Source organism: Poecilia formosa, unplaced genomic scaffold (assembly GCF_000485575.1).
Source record: "Poecilia formosa unplaced genomic scaffold, Poecilia_formosa-5.1.2 Scaffold228, whole genome shotgun sequence".
In the NCBI taxonomy this organism is placed as follows: domain Eukaryota; kingdom Metazoa; phylum Chordata; class Actinopteri; order Cyprinodontiformes; family Poeciliidae; genus Poecilia; species Poecilia formosa.
The window spans coordinates 827,530-851,471 of NW_006800167.1; the positions used below are offsets into that span (position 1 = coordinate 827,530).

At 38.5% G+C, this 23,942-nt stretch overlaps 1 protein-coding gene across 4 annotated transcripts in view; it reads right to left on the reverse strand.

Annotated features, from left to right (window-relative positions):
- Positions 1-23,942, reverse strand: part of LOC103149466 (neurobeachin-like) — a 218,122-nt gene that overhangs the window by 8,542 nt on the left and 185,638 nt on the right. For all 4 annotated transcript variants that reach the window (XM_016679957.1, XM_016679956.1, XM_016679955.1 and 1 more), the window contains 9 exons: positions 20,653-20,793; positions 19,540-19,659; positions 14,657-14,809; positions 10,250-10,417; positions 4,859-4,948; positions 2,970-3,162; positions 2,158-2,229; positions 1,852-2,007; positions 1,223-1,393 (listed from right to left, as the gene is read on the reverse strand). In XM_016679957.1, coding sequence (XP_016535443.1) covers positions 1,223-1,393; positions 1,852-2,007; positions 2,158-2,229; positions 2,970-3,162; positions 4,859-4,948; positions 10,250-10,417; positions 14,657-14,809; positions 19,540-19,659; positions 20,653-20,793 — 1,264 coding nt within the window. The remainder of the gene's footprint in view (positions 1-1,222; positions 1,394-1,851; positions 2,008-2,157; positions 2,230-2,969; positions 3,163-4,858; positions 4,949-10,249; positions 10,418-14,656; positions 14,810-19,539; positions 19,660-20,652; positions 20,794-23,942) is intronic.

Sequence of the window (23,942 nt, forward strand, 5' to 3'; positions counted from 1 at the left end):
TCTATGTAATGCTTCCTGTTGGTCTGCCACACAAAATCCCAAATTCACTCAAAACCATTACGGAGGTCTAACAAAACTTAAAAAGGGTGACTCATCAGCTTTTGGTTTTGGGGTTTTCTTTAAATTACACAATATTTTTTTCATCCCATTCATAGTTTTTGTTCAGCTCATGATTCCAGAAATATGTTAATGTAATGCAGTGACTTTTTACTACAATAAAAATAGCTTTCACTGGTAAAACAGCTCTTCATCTCTTCTGATCATTTCAGTATTCTATAAAGAACTGGGACATTGGCATGCATTTAAAATGAGAGCGTGCATCGCACCCAGTCATGTGTGTTGGACTTCAAAGTAACCAGTATTTGAAATTTATGATACAAACAGAAATGTGAATGTTTTCCTAGAATACTATTAATAAAAAAATATATTAATCTTGCCCTTGGCGTCCTCTTGTTGAAAATAGTTCTACTCGGTATCAGTAATCAAACAGCTGCCCTGCAGATAATTTATTCTGCTTAACTTTTAGATTTTTTTGGATGAACAGCGTTTTTGTTCCTGTGTTGATCAAAAGCCCTCTGCTTCAGCTGAAAAACAGCCTGATGTACCTTGATAGAGTTCATGGAAAATAACTTCAAAAGAAAGAACAAAGTTCATGTTTGAATTAAATAATATATAACTAATTTTGCAATTTTATCCAGCACTTGAGACTAATGCACACCAGGGTTTGGTAATATGAAAATATCAGAAAGGAGGGAAGTGTTGATAATCCACCAAATAAGAGAAATGACAATTTTCATGTTTGTTTTTGCTCATTAATTTTATTTTCTTTGCAAGCTACCATTTTCAACTTGAGACATAAGTATTGTTTGATTGTCAGTGAAATGCATTGTCTTGGTGGGAAGCAGAAGGTAGCAAAGATAAAGTGAGAATATTTCACGCAACATAAACTTCAAAGTCATAAATAAAGCTGTGGAAGAGACGAAAAGGTTCTGTCTGTGCATTAATATCTACTCTGAAATCTGATTGGCTGGCTCCAGAGATACAACTTCCTTCAAACCTTCACAATAAGAAAACAGAATTAATTTTGTGTGCCTTGTCTGTTTTGGCTGCAAATTGTAATTTGTCTAAGACAAATGAACAGAAGACAGTTACTTGTGGTTTTTTTTTTTTCTTACTTTGTTTATCCCCCATTGTAAAAACCCTAGAAAAAGTGCAAACTCACCGTGATTGGGGTTGTCACCAATAATATGGTGCCGCCCACTCCAGTACCAAAGCAGCAGGGTAGCATCCCGAGACCCAGAAACAATGTAGCAATCGCCTCCGATGTACGACTCTGATCTGGCCAGACATGTCACCACATCCCAGTGGCCAAAAATGATCTGGGTCAGCTTGCCTAAACAGATAAAAGAGCAAAGATGATTTCTATTGTTTTTTTTTTTTTATTATTATTATTTGGTTTATATCTTCTAAGGGAAAAATGAATCAACTATAAACACCAAAGTCATGCTGCTCACGATTAAAAAAAACTGCATAATTTTTATGCAAATTATACTGGGATTGGGAGACATTCAGAGATGAAAACATCAAGGAGACAGAGCACTTTATTCTCAAACCATGTCATGAGGTCCCAGCTGAATTAAAAAAATAAAATAAAATTAATGAGGTACAGGGACAATACGTTGTTCTCATCGCAGTTAATAATTCGTTGCGTAGGTGCATATCTATCAACTTTGGTGTCCAAGTGTGTCAGGAGACAGTTGCACCAATACTGTATCATTACTGTCATAGCATTCAGTCCTCCACACATCAGCGCGCAGCCCTGTAGGAAGCAGAGTTTACACTATAACCTACCTGTCTCAGAGGAGTACACACGGAAGCTCTTGTCCCAGAAGCCACACACCAGGATGTAGCGGTTGTCAGCTGTCACCACAAAACAGTGTGTGGTGATTTGGATGCTTTGGTCCACTAGGTCTGTGATCTGACGCTTGTTGCTGCCAGTATTGTTGGCTTAGAGGAAGACACAAAAAGAAAAACAGTACCATACCCGAGGTGTAGCTCCTTTTCTTTTTTTTTTTTTTTCCTAAAATAGACATAAAGGACAAATATTTATGTCCTTTTCTAGTTTGAAGTTGTGTATTCTCCTTTGAGCTCACTCACCAACCAGAGAATCCATCTCTATAGGGAGATGATGGGCCTGTTCCAGAGAATAGCCTGGTGCTCCTCGGAGACCTGGATTCATGTAAGCATACATTGCATACAGTTTTACAATTTCACGTTCATACACAGTCACACAGCCATTCACTCATATTTTTCCATGATATAACAATTTATTTATGTCTTACTAGACTTTTCAGTTCCACTGTCAAATGTCATTTCATTCATGTGAATAGGCGTCTTAAAAACCACTTTGATTCGGGGACATGTCTGAAATTACGGAAACCTTATTATCATTCTTATTTCAAAAAGTGAGACCACATTTCCTTCCTCTCCAACAGGATGGTCAGGCCGCTGCAGCTGTGTTCATTAAGGGCAACCGCACACTGTGTACTCTTTGGTCTTGAGTGGTACGTACTTTCTGCAGTGACAGATGGAAACGTGTGAGGAGAATGTGGTGCAGTTGCAGCCTAATTTCCTAGTAACCATTGCTTTGACCCTTTGACCCTGAGGTGAGGCTTGTTCGTAGGGAGGGGCTCCGTGGGTAATGTTGTTCACACATGTCTGAGAAGAAACATGTGGAAACACTCATCATCAGCTTACCTGGAAGGTGCGAGTCGCTCTCATAGACAGCTTGCAACAAGTCTATTACGAGCAGTGGGAAGGTTTCTTGTGTGACTGTGATGAAGTGATTTTACAGGACCTCTGCTGTGTAGGTATCACATGTGGTGTGCCACATCCCCCCCTCCCCACCCACCAGCATATGTCTGTGTTTGAACTTCTAGCACCTCCTGCGCGACATCGACTTCGCTCACCAACGGTGTTGTGCCATCGATTGACGGCAAATAAGCGGCTGCAGGTGACGGTGACCACGGCTGGTATGGTGAGATGGGGCAGGGTGTTGGCAGCCACATGCGTAACCGGCGAATTGGACGGAAACTTTAACACCATGATGACGTCCTGCTGCATCTGGTCCTTGAACATGAGAGGACTCTGCGGAAGGAAACACTATTGAGTAGAAGAGAGAAAAGACAAAAATATGGGGGGAGGGAAAAAAATGGAGGCGTCATGATGGTTGGGGACGATGAAGGTTGAGAGCAAGAAAGGAGGGCACAGAAAAGATGACGAGAAGAGGTATGGAATTATGTAAGAAAAGAATGCAAGAAGAATTAGTGTGGAAGAAAAAAAAAGACAAGGTTCAGACACAAAGGAGAACTTCATGCAACATCCCCATTTGGCAATTAGACAAAGGATTACAACAAGAGGAGGCAAAGAAAGCTGGAGACACAGGAGATGGTTGATACAGAAACATGCATCAGAAATGTTCAGCCTGTTTCACATAAAACAAAAAAAAATAAGAAAGAATTTGGATTAAGGTTTTGTAGCTGATTTTGTTTTGAATTGTTAAATAGTTAAACTTTTCTCATTTCTTCTGCAAACGTAGAATAAATTTACACCCTGTCAAAATAATATTTTGAGGGTGAACTATTTTTATTAAACATGGAAAGCAGATGAATTGAGCAGACTTAAATTAATAAAATAGTTTTATAATCATCTCTGCAGGCATTGTATGTTATTTAAAAGTAAAAGTAGCTACAAATGTCATTTCTTGTCATGTGACTATCACATAAGATATTGAGCCACAACCTTCAATATTTTTAATTCAACTTTTCATTGTTATGTAATTGAAAAGAGGACAGCACATGATACATGATTTTCAAAATTAAAAGACACTTTAAAATCAAAAATTTGTGGTCTGTCTATATGTTCAGCTTAGATGAGTAGCATCTGAACATAAATTTTAAGATATGACAAAGTTTTAAAAAAAGTTTTAGGTAAGGATGCACCAACGTGAAAATTTGATATCCGAAATTAATATTGTTGTTATTCCCGATAACCAATATTTGATAATATTACATACATATCTTTGCCTGTCAACATCACGAAAAATGACGACTACACCGCTAACATTTTTTTCTCTGCTGAACATACGCAAATCCTAAAATATACACAAATGGCAGCAAGAAGGAAATAAACGTTGACATCGATCCAGTTTTACTTACTGTGCAATTGGTTTTGTTGGATTGTATTTAGGGGTATCGTAGTAAAAGGGGATGAGAAAACTTTTTGAGTCTTATTTGTAAATTACTTATAAAATCATCATGTATTTTCCTCCCTCTTCATGACAATGCTCTTACTAAGTGTTGGTGCATTAAAAAAAATACCAATAAAATGCTGTTCACTACTATATGTGATTGTTACGTGACAAAATGAGAAAAAGTTAAAGGGTCTTTTGTTTGTTTGTTTGCTTCTGCAAGGCACCATACATAAATGTAATTGGAAAAACGGGGCTTTTAGACCAGTAGGGAGCAGTGTTCTCATTAAACTTCACTACTTTCAAAAATGACCAGTTAAGATACACCACAGAATACTGGTCCTAATAACTGCTAGTTGAACAGAGGCTCTGTGACAACACAAGATAAAAATTAAATATTTAACTGCTGTAAAAAAAAAAAAAAAGAATGCCAAGTTGGAAATCATCTTTCACAAACTTATTACCGCTTGTAAACACAGAGCAAAATATCGAAGGTCTACCTAGCATCCCTGAAGCCCCCCCACACACACACACACACACACACACACACACACACACACACACATCCAGAGGTGCAGTGAAGGTTCCCAGCATGCTCACTGTTCTCACCAGGTGCATGGCGGAGCTGCGTGGAGGATGTGGCTCAATAAGCAACTGAGATGGCGTCTGTCCAAAGCTCTGGATCTGCGCCTCTGTGGCCTGCGGGAGAGAGCGAGAGAGTGAGAGAGTGGCTGTCACAATCAATATGCATCAAAGTGATGGGTCAATGCGTTACTTGACAATGCAAGCAAATCCTAACTCAGCCGTGCCTCTGAGGAAGGGGGGAGGTAAAGGGAAAGGGGTGCACTCCCAATCCGCCTGGGTGCTCCCCCTTCCCCCTCTGCCTGCAGAGTTATCCAAGTGTTAGTGTGGAAGAGACAAGCCTTTTCCTATTAACATGCTTCAGTTAACCATTCCCCATTTCCAGGAGCAGGGGCCCCAACTGCACAAACGTTAACCTGGAGTGACATCCAGATAGAACTGCAGCAGGCCAGCGTGCTTTTAGATGTTATTGTACTTGAAACAAAGCACAAAAGCATGTGTGTAGTCATACTCACACACACACACACACACACATACCACACAGACAAAAACACAAGATAGCCTTTGTGAGTTAGGTAAAGGTACTACCTCAATGAAGGATGATTTATGGAGGAGAAACTATGAGAACAACAAGGAGAAAATACAACTGAAGTCAGATAACGAACAGTGAAAAAAAAGAACACCACCACAAAAATCTGAGCTCTTCTATTTTTAGAAAACAAACGTTGGGAAAAAAAAAAAGACAAAAGAGCTTCTCTGCTTGCAACAAGAAAAAAACTACACTAAACAGAAGCAGTAAGAGCTGCTGAGCTTGACTGAAAGCGTGGCACTCTAAGGTGGAGGTGATTGATGTGACTGAAGCCTTTTCCACCATCAGAAGAGCTTGTAGATGTCCATCAATGCCATTGTGCACAATGAAACATACAGCCTTTCGTCTGAACCTCCCGACTGCCTGTGTGACTGGCCCTCATTTCCCTGCCCCTGTACACACCACTCACTATCAAAAAGGACCCATTGGGTAGCAAATGCCACAGTCAGAGATGTGGCGCAGGGCTTTTGGAGGTGATGCCGAATTAGGACAGGCCACCTGCGAAGCACACAGTCGCCCCCAACACTGCTCGGTCACTTCAGATCTTTCACGGCTCCAAAAAAGGCAATGTCCACACTGGCGAGCGCTGTGATGCAGCAGTGAAAGTTTCATGTGAGCTGGTTTGCACATTTGGGAACCATTAGACGTTAGCGTGTTTTTTACAACAAAGTCTGCCAAGTAACTGAGGCAACTGACATTATGGGTATTTAAGGTTAGGTTCAGGGTCAAGGTGTCTGTTCAAATAAAGAAACTCGATCCATACACCATAAAGTCTGAGATAGCTGTCATGTGGAAAACATCAAATTACTCATAATGATGAAACTGGGCTGCTGAACGATGATAGTCTTGAAGCATATTATTTTTCAAAGGAATCTCTGGCTAGTTTTCTTTACATTTGAGTTCTTTTGTGAGGATTTACCTGGGTGAAGGTTAAATCATCGATATGTTATTTCACAAGCTGATCAAAACGCATCAATATTTCTCAGCCACTTGGACACTGATCCCCAGAGATGGATGACAAAAACATGTCTGTATTCCACTCTGAGGTAGCACAATGAAACAGGCATGTCATTAGTTTGTGTCTTTAAAGGCTTTGCTCTTTGGCTGAGAAGTGGCTCACTGCAACCATTTAGATTATTTTCCCTCCAAGCAAAAGCTGCCTTGCTTGGGTGAGCAGCACATAGCATTCCTCATAACATTATGTTCTCCTGTCTAAAGGTGTTTTCATGTCCGATAGTCCGGTAGCTTCAGTTCAATTGGAGACCAGAATTGCAACATTTGTTACACTTTCAGATGGTGAAGTTCACTTCCACACTGCGCTGCGTCAAACAAACCAAACCCTTTAAAAAACCTCTGATAATCATAGTCTACAGCTAATTCCAAACTCGAAAGCCAGGGTTTTGTTTCTAACATGATGCGAATTGTACATAAGACCAATAAAATAAATGTTTTGTTTTTTTGGGGTTTTTTTAATTGAGAAATGTTATGTAATGGGTTAAGGTTAACTATAAAAGGAGCTTGACTAACTGGCTGTGTTCACAAATTCTGATTGCTTGTTTAGTGAAACAGAAAAAAGGTGCAGAAGCAACCAAGAAAATCCCACTGCTATTTTTAAACAAGATGTAACATCTACCCACAATAACAGCAGAACCACTGTGTGGTTTATGGACCGTGGTATTGCTGTCCGTATTGGTCAACAAACTCGCATGACCTAAACCTCACTGAGGGACTCAGTAATGTGTTAAGCTACATTTTTGACTTGAATTACTGAGATAAATCAACTTTTTTCAATGACCTTTTATTTTATCGAGACTGACCTGCAGATGTCGGATGATCTACTAGTATCACTCTCCAGAGCACACATGCAGCAACACAAAAGCAAACATTCCCTTGTGATGACTAAAGCAGAAAGGTGAGATCCTTTTGAATCACTGAAGACCAGAAATGGCAGCTACAAATTTGTAGCAAGCTTTTTGACCTTTTGACAGAGGTCAAAGGCAACACAGCAAATGATTTCCAATAATTTGGCTTTTAGGGAACAAAAACGTTTTATACAAGAAAAAAATAACTTAGCAGAGAAACCACATAAAGGAATGCACAGCAGCAGTGTTAGTTTCCCATGTAATGACACGCTTTACATGTCGACAGAAATCTGCTTCAGACGATCTTGTCACAAATGTAATCCTGAAGTAAAACAAAGAGTCGCCCTGAAGCTTTTTTTCTCAAGTGATTACTTGGGAATGGACATCTATATGACTTTAAGTGAGAGCAAATATGTCTCAGACAATTTGTCCACGGGTAAGTGCCTGTGTCTAATCCTGCTTTCATCACATATAATGGGAATTAAAATCTTTATGATACGCGATAGAGACAATAATGGAAACCATTTGAACGTTTGTATTTCATCAACATCAGAATATCAAGGTGAAATCAATTTAAAGAATGTCAACAAGCTCAAAGGCTGTCAGAGGCTTGCAGCAGCACACTTTGGCGTCTTTGTTGATGCAGAGGTGGCAGGAGGGGCAGTGGCAGGAGGAGCAATAGAGTTCCACTGATGAATAATTTGTCTGTTTACTTGTGAGTGACACAGTGGGGTCTGAATCAAGGGGTTGCTGTCATGTTTTTCCATAAGAAAAGGGTGTCAGGAGAGGCATCACAGCGAAGGATTGCTGTTCCGGCAGCATGCCCAGAAGGGCTGTCACTGTTCCTCAACCACAGACCAGAGGCCTGGCAGCATGTCAGCAAGTGTCATCATTTTCATCTGACACGCACAAGGAAATTATCTCTCGTGACCTCTAATTTCTTGACGTTTCAAATGCCTTAATTGTTGTGACTAATGCCAGGTCGGCAGTTTCACCTGTCAGGCCCTGGATGAATCAATACCAGGAGTCAATCATCACATATCAACAAATCTTAGTGAGACAAACACTCGACACACTTCCACCTCCACCTCAATGACTCATCCAAGCAGGTAACACAATGACCTGGGAGGGGGGTGGGGGGGAGTAGTAGAAGTAATTAGTAAACCCTGACTGAAATGAATAGAAAATACATGCATAAATTGAGCAATATTAATATCCTATAGTTCCTTAAAATGATTCTACTTTAGTTGTACTATATCCTCTGTCTCTGCGGGATTCAAATTAAAGTGAAATCAGATGTCTTTAGAATGCAAAACAAAATCAACTTGTAAATGTCAAACACAACATATTGAAAATTATTTTTAAAAACATAAATTCTGTCACAAATGAGTTTCAGAAATGGGTTAGAATGTCTCATTCAACATTAGATTCTGTTAATAATGGCCGTACTTTAATGCACACATACTGTTAAGACAGCAGGAATGTTTACAAAACTGTATTTTGGATTGTATACAGCAAATGTATAAGCTCTCTAAGGTAATAAATGTTGTGTGTTTCAAAAAACCGACATTTAAACACTACATTAGATTCACAAATGAACTGGGTCCGTACAAAAACTTACTGCAAACTCAAACTAACATATAATATAGAATATAGAAATAGAGCAATATTTCTGGAAAACATTTTTTATTAGTGTATATAAATCTTTGTTGTTCCCATCAAAACGTATTTTTGATACGCATGTTTTTGTGTCATTTTATTTTGTTGTCAATATTACAACTCAAGGCCACCTAACTAACTAATTAACAATATTTTTTTTTTTCTTTTCTTTTAAATAATTGTTTTTCTATATAATATCTGACATAGGTTTTTAATTTCAAGGACAAAGAAAAGTAAAAATAAAAATGATGACATAAAATATGAAATATAATGAATTACAAAACCTGCTGGACAGTTTGTCTTAATTAGTGCTCATCATATTAAAAAAAAAAAAAAAACATAATTTAGACGATCCAGTTTCTGGCACAATTAAATTCAGATCTCACACTTTCAGCTATTTGAGCATAATTAGGGACTCTAAATATCTGACTTCCTAATGTGAGACTAACTAAGAGTACTGTCACCCCTCAAAGTAACAACTGTGACAGCAGAAGACAGCTAAAAACCTTCCAGTCTGAAGGAAAATAAACAAGGCATCGTCAAAACTATTTCCTGAAATAACACAAACCAAACCTTTCACGATATGGTTTGGTAATTAGATGAGCCAAATCTTCTGCAGGTGATTTGCATAGTGGTCACTTGATAAATAAAGGCGCCCCTGAAAGTGACAGTATATAAATGAGTTGTTTTGCAGACAGCAGATGGTGAATATCACAGGGAGAGGAGAGCTCACACTGGAAAGTGCCACAATGCATGCCAGCTGCTGCAGTCTTTGGTCCCCTTTCCCTTTGCAATTATGCAAACGGAACAATCCACCTAATAGTCACTGAGTTAATTTGTTAAAATAAGAGGATTATGTCATGTATCTATTCATTGAGTGACTGCTTGTGACTGATCAGAGAGCTCAGACAGATATTTTGACCTGATTAGGAAAAGCGACGTTCGGCACATTCCAAAATAGACCGTTGAAATATGACGTTAACAAGGTCAAAAATGTACTTGAAATGATATTCAAAGAAAACGACTTCACGGAACAGCAGAGTTAAAATCTCATGTCAACAAAAATGACTTCAATCTTGTAGTAAACATGCAGAATCAGCAACCCTGACAGATTATCCTACGGGTTAGACTTGCATCACATATTAATTGACTGACAGATGCAACGGTATGAACGCTCCAGGAACTGCAAGGCATGTCTGGACAAATACACACAGGAAGTTGCATGCATGGTGAGTAAGAGAGTAGGTGGCTTCATCACCGTGAGAATACGTATGTGTGTGTGTGTGTGTTTGTCTCCGCGAGCGTTACCTCTCTGAGCAAAGGGTCAGCAATACTGTCCAAGCTGACGGAGCCCTCATAAGTCAGGTGGTGAAATACGTTGAGGGCACGCACTGCTTCTGGCCCTCGCTGCTTGTAGCCGAAAATAAGGTCAATCCACTGATGCAGCTGACATGACACAAACTCGCTTTCCAGGGCCTGTCAGAGGAGCACAGGGCAATTAGAGGTGAGAGGCACCCCAGGAACACAAAGCACTGGAGGCAAAAGTCACAAGGCAAACTCAACTTAAAACACAGAGTGGAGATAATTCCTGAAATAATGGTCTGAGAACTTCTTTTTTTTTTTTTTGCCAAAAGTCATGTTTTTGGGCAAATTTATCTTGTTGCAACATCACCACCCCAAAAAATGTTTATTTTTTCTTGTTTTCTTTGCCAAAATCATTTTTTGTGACTTAGTAAGGTGACGATTTGATATTGCACAATGATGACCAAGCAGAACATTAAATCCTAGTCACAGACATTTCAAACAATGCTATGAAGCAAAAAGGTTGGGTGAAAACGTAATGCAGCCTGTCTGATGGGGCAGACATTCGTTATGTTACATTCACACCACTTAAGCCTTCTCCTATTTCTTTTAAATTTCAATGTAGTTTATGGATATCATATGCTATAGCCCAACAAAAAAATAGCACAAAATTCTGATGTAAAAATTAGTATTTTTTAAATGTAAAATTCTGAAGAACGTGGATGCTATTAGAGATAGCACCCTTCACTTCATCCTGAATGTACCAAACCTACAGTCTAAACACGGCGTTGGCAGCGTCATGCTTTTGGTTTGCTTATTTTCAGCAGGGCAGGGAGTTTAGAAGAGCTTTACTTGTAAGAATGTCAACAGCCCTAAACATATAATCATAGTTCAAACAGAATGGTTAAAAGTGCTAAAAGGATAACTTCAATGTCCACGCCTAAGTCAACTGAGAATTTGTGGCAAGATTTGAAAACGTTTGCTCTCAGTTGCTCTCTATCCAGTCTAAGTGAATTTGTGCTAATTGGAGAAGAAAACTGGCCTTCAAGCTGCTGGTCTGTGTGTGCTAACTTGGAGCAAACACATCCAAAAAGGCACACACCTGGAAATGCAGCAGAAGGTGCTTGCATCAAGTATCCATCCCCTCAGGAATGCAAGTTTCATTGTAAAACAAAAAAAAATAAAAATGGAAAACTACATGAACTTTTCCTTTCATTCACATTCATGTTCAGTTTGTTATGTTGGTCTGTTAAATAAAATACGTTGAGTGTTTTGAGGGTTTTATATTTAAAAAAAAAAATCCAATAAGTTAAAGGAGAATGAAGAATTTTGCAAGGAGCTGCAACCAGCAAAATGCATCATATTCACAAATCCGCTTTTCACTCATACAGTGCATACTCTGTATAAGGAAATGAGCCAGTGGGATGAAATACGTCATCTTAGGTGCCTCACTGACTTAGTGAGATTTAGCAACCATGGCCAAAACAAACTGGCACCAAGAGGACGAAGGAAAACAAAGAAAGGAATCATTTGGGAAAGCACCGTTTGAGCTAACTTTACACAGCATCCTCAATCTTAACAGAAAAGGAGCAGAATAGCAAATTATGAAAATGAAAACTGTGACAAGCCTCTTAAAGCATCTTTATGGAAATACCAAAAAGAAATGGAGAAATCTTTTGCTCCTGTTGCTGCTTTCAGTCCTTCAGTTTTGCAACTCTACAGTAAGGGGGATAATCACTGTGAACTCAAAAAAGGCTTTGTGGAAGAGTAAGACTAAGGATCAATAATTAACTTAGTTGAGAGAAGCTATCATATCTCTTTTCAGGAGTTATTTTTTCTTATTGTTCCGGCTCATCGTTGTGATCTAAATAGACTGTGGAGCTGCTGCTCAGACAAAGCAACAAGGGTAGAAGTGTGTTTTTTCATTCATCTGTACAAAACAAAAAATACAGAAAGAAACAGAATTTGAAGAAATTCAACTTCTTCGGAATGATTTCCCAAAAGACATGAATATATTATTGTCTCTGAGAAATAGACAGTAACAAAACAATTTAAAGCACATTTTCTAGAGGGAAATGTTATGGATTTAACTTGCAGTTCAGAGTCCAACTGTACCATTAGGCCACAGAAAAATAACTGCCGTTTTATTATAGGTTAAATGGAGACGTTTGACTTAATTTAACGATCTAACAAAGGACAAACTTCCCTTATCTCTACACTTACCACAGTCTCTTTGTGGAGACAAAGAAATGCCCTTATTAATACCAAGATCAAACACACTTTAAAACTAACTGCAGATTAATAAAAAAAAGGGAAGAATAATTGCTTTAGTGGAAAAACAAGCTAGATTTCTAGGACTGGAGAGAGACGCTGGGTATAATTTTAAGAAAGCTCATTACAAATCTACAGCACCTATAGAAAACATGCAATGGGGGTCGGAGCATTGTTCCACAGCGTCCTACAACATAATTCCCATGCAGGCAGAGGTGAAGCTTTGCAAGAGAAATTTACACTCCTCCCCTCACGTCAGGAATAACAGCCATTACCAACAAAGCCTGCTCAAGCTCACAGAGGCAGAGTTTGCCACAGGGCATATCACGACAATTGAAAGTGGCACATGCAAAGATGGGAAGTGGGAGGAGGAGGAGGAAGGGAGGGAGAAAAAAGAAACAGAGAAAGGAGGGAAGAAAAAAAAGAGATGGAGATAAAGGGATGCAAGTCCAGAAGATTCACCGACAGAAGAGGAAATAAAAGAGGAAGTAAACGTTGGGGAAAAAAGAACAAAAGAAAGCAAAAATAGAAGAACTGCACTACGATTCTTTTGAACAGTTTAAAAATCCAAGGTAACGTCAGGCATGTTTATCCCATCAACATGACAACATTTCCACTGCAGCCGTTCCTTTCTCTTCCATTCAACCGCCTTTTCTGTTTAGGTGATGCGGACATGCCATTAACAATTTTTCATTTTTCCCCGTTCCTCTGTACCCCCCCCCCCACTCCGCTGGTGTACGCGCCTGATGGAGCACAACCAGGCAGCGCGGGTTGAGCTTGGGGAAAGGTCACCTGCATAAGACCAGCCAAACTCTGCCACTCTTGCTGAAAAGGTCAAGAGTGTTCCCATGGCGTCCTTCTACTTCAGGTCCAAAAACACTGCGGCCCCTAACCTCAGGGTATATTGTTTCTGCCCAGCTGTGTTGCAGAAGTTGCCCTGCGTTTATAGAGGAAGTCGGTCATTATGCCTAAATTAGAAAGCAGAGGCATATTAAAATCTTTTACTGGGAATATAAGGTACATTTTTGCTGCCTTGCTCCACCTTTGGCACAAAGTAGTCACAGTTGTTTGGCTTGTTAAACATGAGCGCGCTACATGCTATGAAAAGACTTTAAATATTAAACAGTGGGAATCAGATTTCTATTTGTAATATTAGTTGCCTTTTTCACAAAGCCGTAAAAGGACAATAGGACATTTTGTTCACCTTTGCTGACCCAATAGTAGGATTGTTCATATTTGTATACAGAGTCATTTGCGACCAAAATCCCTTAGTTCTGCAGTGTATATCAAGCTATTTATCAAGTGGCCTTTGTGTGTAGTTTTTGTGTGAATGCAGAAAGCAGACTTGCTGAGTTTCTGCACCAAGTCATTTGAGACTAAAGGAAAAACTGAGTTTATCTGATGGTAACAAATGACCCTGATTTGCTGTTTTGGTGCTGTATACCTGAAACCTGTTGGAAGTTGGGAGTCCCATGCTGTGGGCTGTGTTTAAACACACACTCTCAGACATAAAGACCTTTGACCCCTCCCAAGTCATGGGGCCCAGCTTCATAAAGGGTAGCATTATAAGATAAAATTGCTCTTAGCCCTCTCCTCTAGTGACATTGTAGGAACTCAGGGTGGAGAGATAGTACTGAGTAAGGAGTTTAATAATCCACAATTTGGACAAGACATTATAAGTAAACGTTAGAGGGTAACAATTGAGTATTAATTATTATAGAATATATTGTAAAATTGTTAAATTGAACACTAACAGATAAGTATGGATCAGGAAACAGACGCTATATTAAATTTTTCGAGCAATGCAATGCAAATAGTGTAACAACTCACAAACACTAATTCTAAAGCAAACCAATAAAGTTACGTGCATTATACTTATGAATTAAATGTAAGTTCAACGTTACAAAAACCAAAATGAAATCATTTTAAATCACTTAAATTATTCAATATTCACCAAGAAAGGTAAATAGTTTCCTACGCAGGGAGTAAATGTACTTCACTGAAAGGAATGAGACAGTATAAAAATTATTTTGCTAAGTGCAATATTAACAAGTTCATTTTTTTCTATATGGTGAAGACCTCATTTTGTTCCTGTGTGTAAACGCCTATGGAGTTTAAACAGGCAATCCTCATAATGCTTACCATCCTGTTTATCCGAACAAAGTCTTCAGGCTTCTTGGCCCAGGCTGGCAAGTCCACATCACAGATCATGTTTCCATCCTCCCTCATTCCTAAATGGTAGCCATTGCTGTTAACAAACATCTCTGGGAGATAGTAGAACTCGGGAATCAATTCCTAAAGAAGAGAAATGTTCATATGATATTACCACGGGTGATTCTGAAGGCCTGAAAACAAATATGTCTGTGGATATAAAGGTGGAAAAAGGAAGAAAAAAAAACAACATAAACAATTTCACTGAGATGAAGTGAAAATTCAAGGGGAAAGGTAACACAAACAAACTGAACAGCAGGCCATGGGAGGGTCTTCGAGTGGCGCTAGTCCAGTTATTCCAGGCAGAGGTGTTAGGTGTGTTAAATGAAACTGGAACTGAGTTGGGTTTTTCTCTCTAGTCTCTAGGTTCTTGTGATGGGGTCAGGACCCTGCTGTGGAGGGGAAGTGAGCTTGGTAAAAGAGCTCTTAATGTAAAGCCGAGTGTGATTTACACTCAAGGGGAGAGCAAATATTGACCTGAGCTTTGAGACAACACGCTTCCCAACAGGATTTTCTGTTGTACTTAAACAAGGGCAAATCCCATATGTTTGACAGTTTCTTGGAAAATTCATACCCCATTTGGGGGTTTTTTGGCACATTTTTCTCAATGTGACCACAAACATTTGTAGGTTTCATTTGTATTTTATGTGATAAACCAACACAAGTCGATGAATAAATATGAAGTGGAAGAAAATTGATAAATGGTTATTATACATGGAAGAACCGCCCTTCGCTGCTATTACATCCGCATGTCTTTTTTGTTATGTCTCTTACATCTTTGTAAATTCAGAGGCCGAAACTTTTGTTCATTCTTCTCTGCAAAACAGTTCTACTTTAGTCAGATTGGATGGAACCATCTGTGAACATCGGTTTTCCCCTCTTGACACAGATCCCCCATTAAAATTACATAAATATATTTTGATCTAAACCATAACATTGCAACTCTGGATATTTTAGGGACATTTTCCTTTTGTAATGTAAAACTCCACCACATTTAGTATTGTGTGGCAACCTCTCACAGGTTTTCTTCCAGCATTGCCGTATTTGGCTCCATCTAAATTTTTATCAGTCCTAGCCAGCTGAAGAAAGGCTGTCATAATGCATGATGCTACCCACACTGTGTTTTGCCATGGGGATGGTCAGTTAGCTGTAATAGTTAGTTAGAATTTCTGTCACATGTTTTTTTTTTTTTGTATGCACAAAAAGGACAAGCTTGGTCTCACAAAACCAGAGAATCTTCTTCCATATGTTAGCAAAGTCCCATACATAGCTTGAGTCAATACGCAACAATAAGTCTTATGACTTTCTTCTTTCCTTTATATCACTAGTGACAAATTTAAGGAATGCACAACATCAAATTGTCCTGTTGACAGGTTCTCCCATCTGAGCCATGAATTTCTGCAGCTCCTTCAGATTTACCAAGGGTCGCTTGTTTCTGAGATTAATGCTCCTCCAGCTGGTCTGTCAGATGGATAGTTATATCTTGTTAGTTGTGAAGCTCTCCAACATTTTTCCAAATTTCAATGAATTGAATTTTGCCCCTTATGCCAAAGGTTTTGGTTATTGGTACTCACAGGATAGTTATACTGACATTATACTACAGATATGTCTACTCAGTTCACCAATTAGCTGACTTTTGAAGATAATGGTAACACTGAATTTGATCTATGGATGCCAGAGTAAAGGGAACTAAATATAGATGAATGCCAATTTTTTCCCAAGTACTCATTTATGAAATAAAATTGAAAAACATACATTATTTTCCTGCCACTCCACAATTATGCATTACAAGTTTAAGTAGTATGAATACTGTCTTTAATTAAAAATTTCATGACTAAACATATATTAACAATTTTAATACTGCAGCATGGTTAAAACCGAATGCAGTTTAAATAGACCGACTGTTCAGGAAAGGTTAATTAAAATATAAGAAATAAAGGAGACAGCACTTATGCATCCTCCATTTTGATCCTTTACCTTCTTGATCTAAGAAGGGATAAAGGAGTAGAGCCTTTGCACAGTCAGACATAAGCACTCTAGGAATGTAGGTCTTTCACCCTGTTCTCATTAGTCGCATAGAAAAGTTTAAGAATAATTGTCTTTCTCTCAGACTGAGATTATCAAGTCAGTACCTTAGCTCCTCTAATTTTCTTTATTTTATAAAAGCAGCATTTGTCAGATTCAGTGGTAATAAAGACTTTAATCCTGCCTATGGGAAACTTACTGCTTAGAGCTTTTAGGTGCCCATAAATCATTTGGTTTTCAGAGAGTGAGTTGCCATGACATGGTACAGGCCAATAAGACTACTGGTCTGCTGTTGGTCAAATTTCACCCTCTGCACATGACAGGAAAAGAAGTAAAAAAAAACAACAAAAAAAACATAATCTGCGTTTCCTTCTTTTCGTCCACATACACATAAGCACACTTTCCCTCCGCTTTTTTTTTTTTTTTGGTTGTAAACTTGCTGCTGTAACTCACTGCCAAGCTGTTAAAACTGCCAGCTCTGCTTTCAAGCCACCCTCCCATGGTAGCCATTAATTCTGCAACAGCATTGTAATGGGCTAACAAGTCAATCACTCAAGCCTACATTGCTTTACACTGTGTCACCTTAATGACATGTTTGTCAAAATCTGTCACCAGGAGAGTGCTGCTGGATACCTTCAGACAACACACTGGCAGTTTGTGTGTGTGTTTCCGTGTGTGTGGATTTGTCCCCGCTACTTTAAAGAAAAGTCTATATCTCTCTTTGTCAACACGCATAACTTGACTGCGTGTTCATAGAGACATAAATGAAAGGTATGGAAGAGAATTTACATAAATTGCAGTGTTTTCAGGAAGGAGAGGTTCTTTTTTCAGGGGTGTTTCCATTTGACTTGCTCCTTTAAGGGGTCATCCCCATCAGGAGCTCAGCCTCCCTTGGCCTTGTCATCATTACTACAGGAGGAGGCTGGGGTTAATGAAAGAGAGACCCCGCTAAAAACAAGCTCCCTTTAAATCAGAGGCCCAATGGACTGCTCAGTGGTCTGAGCCAGACTGACCTTAACCCTGTAAGCCAACTACTTTTGTTTCTTTCCCACTTTGGTGGATTTGTATCCAATTTTACGGGTAATTTTGTATCGGGCTGTATCATTGGTGATGCTCTTTTTATATATATCCATAAGCATAAAATACTGTAACTAGCATTGAACTTTTCCCACATTAAATCTACAAAATGCATTTTATTTTAAAAGTAGCACATAATTGTAAGTTATCTCCGTAACAGATTTTCTTATCTGAAATGTGTGTTTTTGCAGCTGCTTTAGAATTTAAATGGGCCTCCTTGATGATCTTTAAATAACGCTCTTCTTGCCAAGCTTGTGGTAGTTCAGGTACATCTATATGTATTGGTGGTTTTGCAGTTGTGTCACACACACTATGCCTGCTTTAAACTTCCTCAAAGGGGTGAATACAAACGCATGACACACTTTTCAGATTGTTATCTTAAAGAAATTAAAACAATTGTTTTCTTTTTTATACTATGTGTTGGCATAGCTTGTAAAATATATTGAGGGTGTTTTTTTTTTGTTTTTTTTTCGTTAAGAATGCAACTGCAAATAATTTGTGAAAAAATTAAAAATTAGCTACTGTTGGATTTTGTCGTAGATCTTATGTAAAATATATATTTTTAAATGCTTTTTGGAGAGCTAATGTACATAGCTGCAATGCTACTTAACATGTCCAATTCAACACCTTGAGCTGTTGAAATAAGTAGATACAACCATTTATTTAGAGGAGCTCCTAGGTATTCCCAGGTTTTATCTATTTGCGACAGGCTGTGGTCCTGAACTTCCTTGAATACCGGGCTAACAAGAAGCTAACATTGTGCCATTTCCTGCAGCTTGCCGATGCTAGGAACCATGAGTAACCCAAACTAAGTAGCTCTTGTGTAATATTTCCGCTTTTCTATTAAATTATGAAACCCTTTTAGGAATACTGCACTGTCCTTCATAGTACAATGCCTCTATTAGTTTGGCAACCATCTTACGTGTGTAAAAACAAATGCATGCAGATGTGCAAGTGGCCAAAAGTAGACTGTGTTTGTTAACAGGGTGGCGTTTGACTATCAAGTCGTTCAGCGGCTTGCAGTGTTATGCCTCTTCCTCACATGGATTGCTGGTTCTCCCCCTGATCCCAGCAAGTAAAAGCCCTGTCTGTACATAAAAGACTACATTTTAAATAGCTTTTGTCATTAATGCTTTATTAATTGCCTGAGGCAACACTATCCTACGCAGGGTGTGCTAGAAATATATGACACTTTGAGGTCAGTGCGTATCCCTGCTGTGTGTTATGCAGTGGGCAAAATGGAGGCAAATCAGCAGGGTTCAGCGTTTTTCAGTGTGTGCACAGAGAATCTGTAGAGAGAGAGAGAGAGGGCTTTGTTTTCCTTTCAGATTCAGCCTTTGTTCAAGAACAGTCTACCTCTGAAACAGTTTGCTTTTTGCATGAGATAAATCAAACATGCATAGAGTATGTGCACACTGCGGGGTTGCGATTTCTTTTTGTTTAGGTAAGACATTTATAATTAATGGGATGTTATTTATTTTTACAGTCTTGAGAGCTTTACTGAGGAAGGAAAGCAGGTTTTGTGTAATTCTGCACGCATTCTAACAGCAGATATAGAAAACAAAGTATTGCTACATCGTTTTGTTATTTTCAGGGTTGAACTTTTGTCTCACAGCCAAACCACTGAACCACGTCAATACACAAACACAAACACATGATGGTTCTACAGTTGCAAGGGCAAAGCATACACCCGGCACTGTTATATTTCTCACTTTTACATCCGACGTGTCTCTTTGACAGTTTCTCCAAGAGCGTGTGATGGCAGAAAACGTGCGATCAGGATGGTCGAATTTGTTATCGTTGGCACCGAGGAAGAACGTGGTGAAGGGCTCCTACAGAGAACAAAAATGAGACATCAATTCAATTGAAGCTCAAATGGAAAAAAGATGATAGTTTTCCCCACTTTTTTTTGACATGTTGACTACCATGGCATGATATGCTTGCTGAAAAAGAAACGTAATTTTTCAAAACAGGCAATTGCCCACTTGTTCAGAATATCTACATTAGTTTTTCTTGTTATTTATTCCAGCTGAACAATAGAAAATAGATCTGAAATAATTCAATGTATTAAAACCTGAAGAAAAAGAATTATTGTGATCTTTCTGAGAGCAGCAAATAATAAAGTTTGGATTTCAGAGAGCCTGATCTCGACTATTGGCTGTTTGAGAGAACAGACCGCTGGAACCTTTCCAGCTTATTTCAGGGAAACTCCCTCAGTTCATTAGCTCTTTTGTAGTAATAATGGCCATTGGATAGCTAAACCGCACTTTCTCCATAAAACTGTTCCAGTTTTGTAAACTTTCCAAAGCCATGTGTAAAGTGCTCCAAAGAAGCTCTGTGGGTTATAAAGGCCTATTTTATAGGAACCATACTGGAGGTGAGGTGCCTCCTGCTCCTCTTCCTCAGTAAATGAGGACAGTGCTCAGTAACCTTGATGGACATGTCTCCAGCGCTCACTGGGTTGCCTGAAACACATAAACCTGTCACAGCAGCCCCTGTAAATCATTACCCAGCCACTCTTTATTTAGTTCACATATGCCGGTTTACTGGCCTGTGAAATGTGTTTTCTGAGCGCCATTGGTCCAACTCAGCCCCAATCAAATTGAAATGTTGAGCTGCGTCCTGTGCAGAAGCCGACAGACCTCAAAGTAACAGCATCATCAAGTCTGACAAGTGACAATCAACCACTGCACACACAAAACAAAATGAAACGAAAATCTGTCTGAGGCGCTGGTTTGACTTCACTCCTATTCACATACTTGACTAATTCTCCGATTAGAATAATAACAGGAATGGAGGGCGGCAAAAGGAATGATCATACTCACTATTCTGATGAGCCAATGCAGAGTGGTGGCAGCAGTGGAGTAGTGGGAGTCGTAATGATAGGGAGGTGTCTGGTCTTCTTCTCCCGACTCAAAGCGTTCAGAGTAAAATGCTGCACGCTTTGGATTCAATGCGCCAACAGGCTGGAAAAAAAAGAAAGAGAAAAGCTTAGTTCTGGCAGTTGTGGTTACTTAATTTAAGTTTACCAATATTTCCACCCTGAAGGACTTTCTTACACTTTAAAAAAAAAATAATCTGCTGAATATGACTGATTATTTGAAACAGTACATCTGTGCATTCTCTAATTAGCTTACAGGTTACATAAATAAAGGATAAATCCTTTCCTGCTTCTTTAAAAAAAATTTCATTCAAACATTATTTAATAATAAAAGTTAAAATTCCTTAATATTTTTTAGCTCAGAAAACAAAGTCTCTATTTGTGTGTCATGTTCCTTTTACAATTTACTGTAAATCATGTTAGTAAATGTCAGCGGAAGTAGGTAATTCGTTCTCACTGCATTCTCGTCCAGAGTTAAAATTACGGTAACTAAAGTTTCTCTGAGGGAGGGAAGAAAAAAAAACCCCTCAACTTATGTGAAACTGCAAAATATGTGCATTTTGCTTTGCATATCATTGCTTCCTTCGAGAATAAACCTGTTCTGAAAATCCCATAATGAAAAAATACCAGTGACAGGAATGCTTGCTTGGGTATTTGGTGAGTAGTCACCTTTCTAGGTCAGTAAATCCAAGCACACAGCATACTGCCTTGCAAAAGAATTCAGAACATCTTCACATTTTTGTCACATTACAACTAATAACCTCTATGAATTTTTATTCAGACTTTGTGTGATAGATTAACACAAATTAGCATGAAATTGTGCAGTGAAAGGAAAATTAAACATGACTTTCAAATGGCCTAACTTTGAGTACAAGTCACGATGTAAAAGTTTTCTTCAACTTCAACGCGCTGCAACCAACTTCTCTTAGATGTAACCGGTAAAAACCTTTACAAGATGCTGTGAAAAATACAAAGCAGCATTGGCCTCATTTTCACAAAAATGACACAAATTTGATTTACCAGCCAGAAAAAATACCAACAACTTTACAGTATAAATTACTGTAAAAATATACCTAAAAAAATTTAAATATGGACTACAGATACAAAGTGGTGAACAGAAATAAAACAAGCTCAGGTTGCTGGAAAGCTTAAAGCACAAATGGAGCTTCAATTTGTGGGACTTTTTATGTCAAACCACATTTATTTTCCTGGTCGTTTAAAAGGTCCTGTTGTCCTAAATTCTGTCAAAAATTAAAGGGTAGAACAGCAAAAGGGCAGAGGATGGCATAGTGAGGATCAAGAAAGGAACAGAAACTCTCCCTGCTAAAATGTTTTTAATTCATGCAGGTCAGAGCAAATGTATCCAAAAACATTTTCAAGCCAAGATTACAGAAATTTTACTGTTACTGCTGTGTTGAGAGACGCTTTCTATTATTTTGCAGTCCTGATGGAAGTTAGCAGGTCTTAACACACAAGGAGAGATACTGCAGATCGGGATCTGAATGAATATCAGCATTCACAAACTTGAGAACAGCCATGATGTCACTAATAAAACACTACAATTTATGGAAAAGAACATGCAGGTGTAAATGTCCGCAAGCACATAATTATGAAGATATAAAAACAAAATATGTTCCTAAATGCATTCACCCTTAATACACTTACCTCACTGTTAGAAGCTTTGATAGTTTGGTTAATAATTAAACCAACTCCTCTATAATATCCTAAGTATTATTGCGACACCACCACTCGGCCTTTCATCTCCATGAGTTCTTAATGCAACAAAATGACTCCCATTAAACCCACATTTAGTGGTGAATAAATTGCTTTTCCTGCGCTTTCAATCACAACATCCAATATAAAAGCCTTGGAGGCATATAGGCAGTCAATATTAATATACTCAGTACTACTGAATCAGTGACAAAGGGGGAGGAAGACTGGTAATGTAATCAATGACTGTTTTTTCTGCCTTAAAGCAGGTTAAGAAGAAATGGAATAAACTGCAACTATAAACATTTTGAGACCAAATTGTAAAACGAAAGCAATTTCCTGGAATTATTAAAACTGCAGCTAATCTTTATCCAAATGGAAATCTCTGTCAAACTCAGACAAAGCATCTCTGCAGTCACATCTTTGTGTGGAACACAGCACATTCCTCAGGAGAAAAAAAAAGAAAGAAAGAAAAAAGTCCTAACTAAATGGAGACGTTTTCATTCTTCCTTTAAGTTTAATGGCAAACCACATCAGTGTTAGCACAACCGAGAAGACTGAAGGAGAAGTTTATTGAGATCTGCATAGATTTATGGGGTGGTAATAGCCTTGCATGTGACGTCTTGGCCCAGATGGATTGGAGTGTGAGACACGAGACGTCACACACTCCATCAAACCACTGCTAGTTTGACTAATGTAGTTTAGAGCAATGCAAAAAAAAAGTCAATGAAATACATTTGAAACAAGGAAAACAAAGGTGAAAACGTTCTCTGCTAGTACTACTTTGTATCAGTACTAATCTTGTCAAGTCAAGTAGTTTGTTCTGATGTTTATCGTCTTAAATATTTAACTGGATGTCTACTGCTAAAAGTGCCATACAGTGAATGAATATATGTTTTTGTAAAATAAAATATACAAAACGTGACCTTGAATTTTGCTGTGTGTGTGTTCTTACAGAGCAAACCACACACACATTTTCAAGAAGCTCCAAGTTACACAGAAGAGATCCAAAAACAATTAAGTTGACAAAGTGTTTTCTATTAATTCAGTGTTTGGCTGTAAATCAATGAGACAAAAATATGCTTACAGTGTTCCCAAGTTGTTCTGCTGTGTTAGCATAGCTGTAATAAGAAGCATTACCTGTGCGTGACCTGTGTTAAAACAAAACAAAACAAACAAAAAAACAAAAGCAAAAACCGTTGTATTTGTCATATCAAAACTTGTTTTTGGCAAGCAAAGACATTTACAGAAAACAACAGAGCATACCCCTGACTGATGGGGCCTGAAGAGTTTTAGCAAGTGATGGCAATCATGAGGCTAAAAACGATGAGCATAAACTTGTTTTTAGTGATTCTTGGGTTTATTCACAAGCAGTGAATTTGCCCTATTACTAAAAACCAACATGCTTTGCATGAGTTAAGAGCTGGACCTCTGGGCCACCATGTAAACAGTTGGTCTCTTGAAAAGCAGATCATCAACTTTTACACCTTAAAGATGTAACACACTTCATCTTTCAAAAGTTTT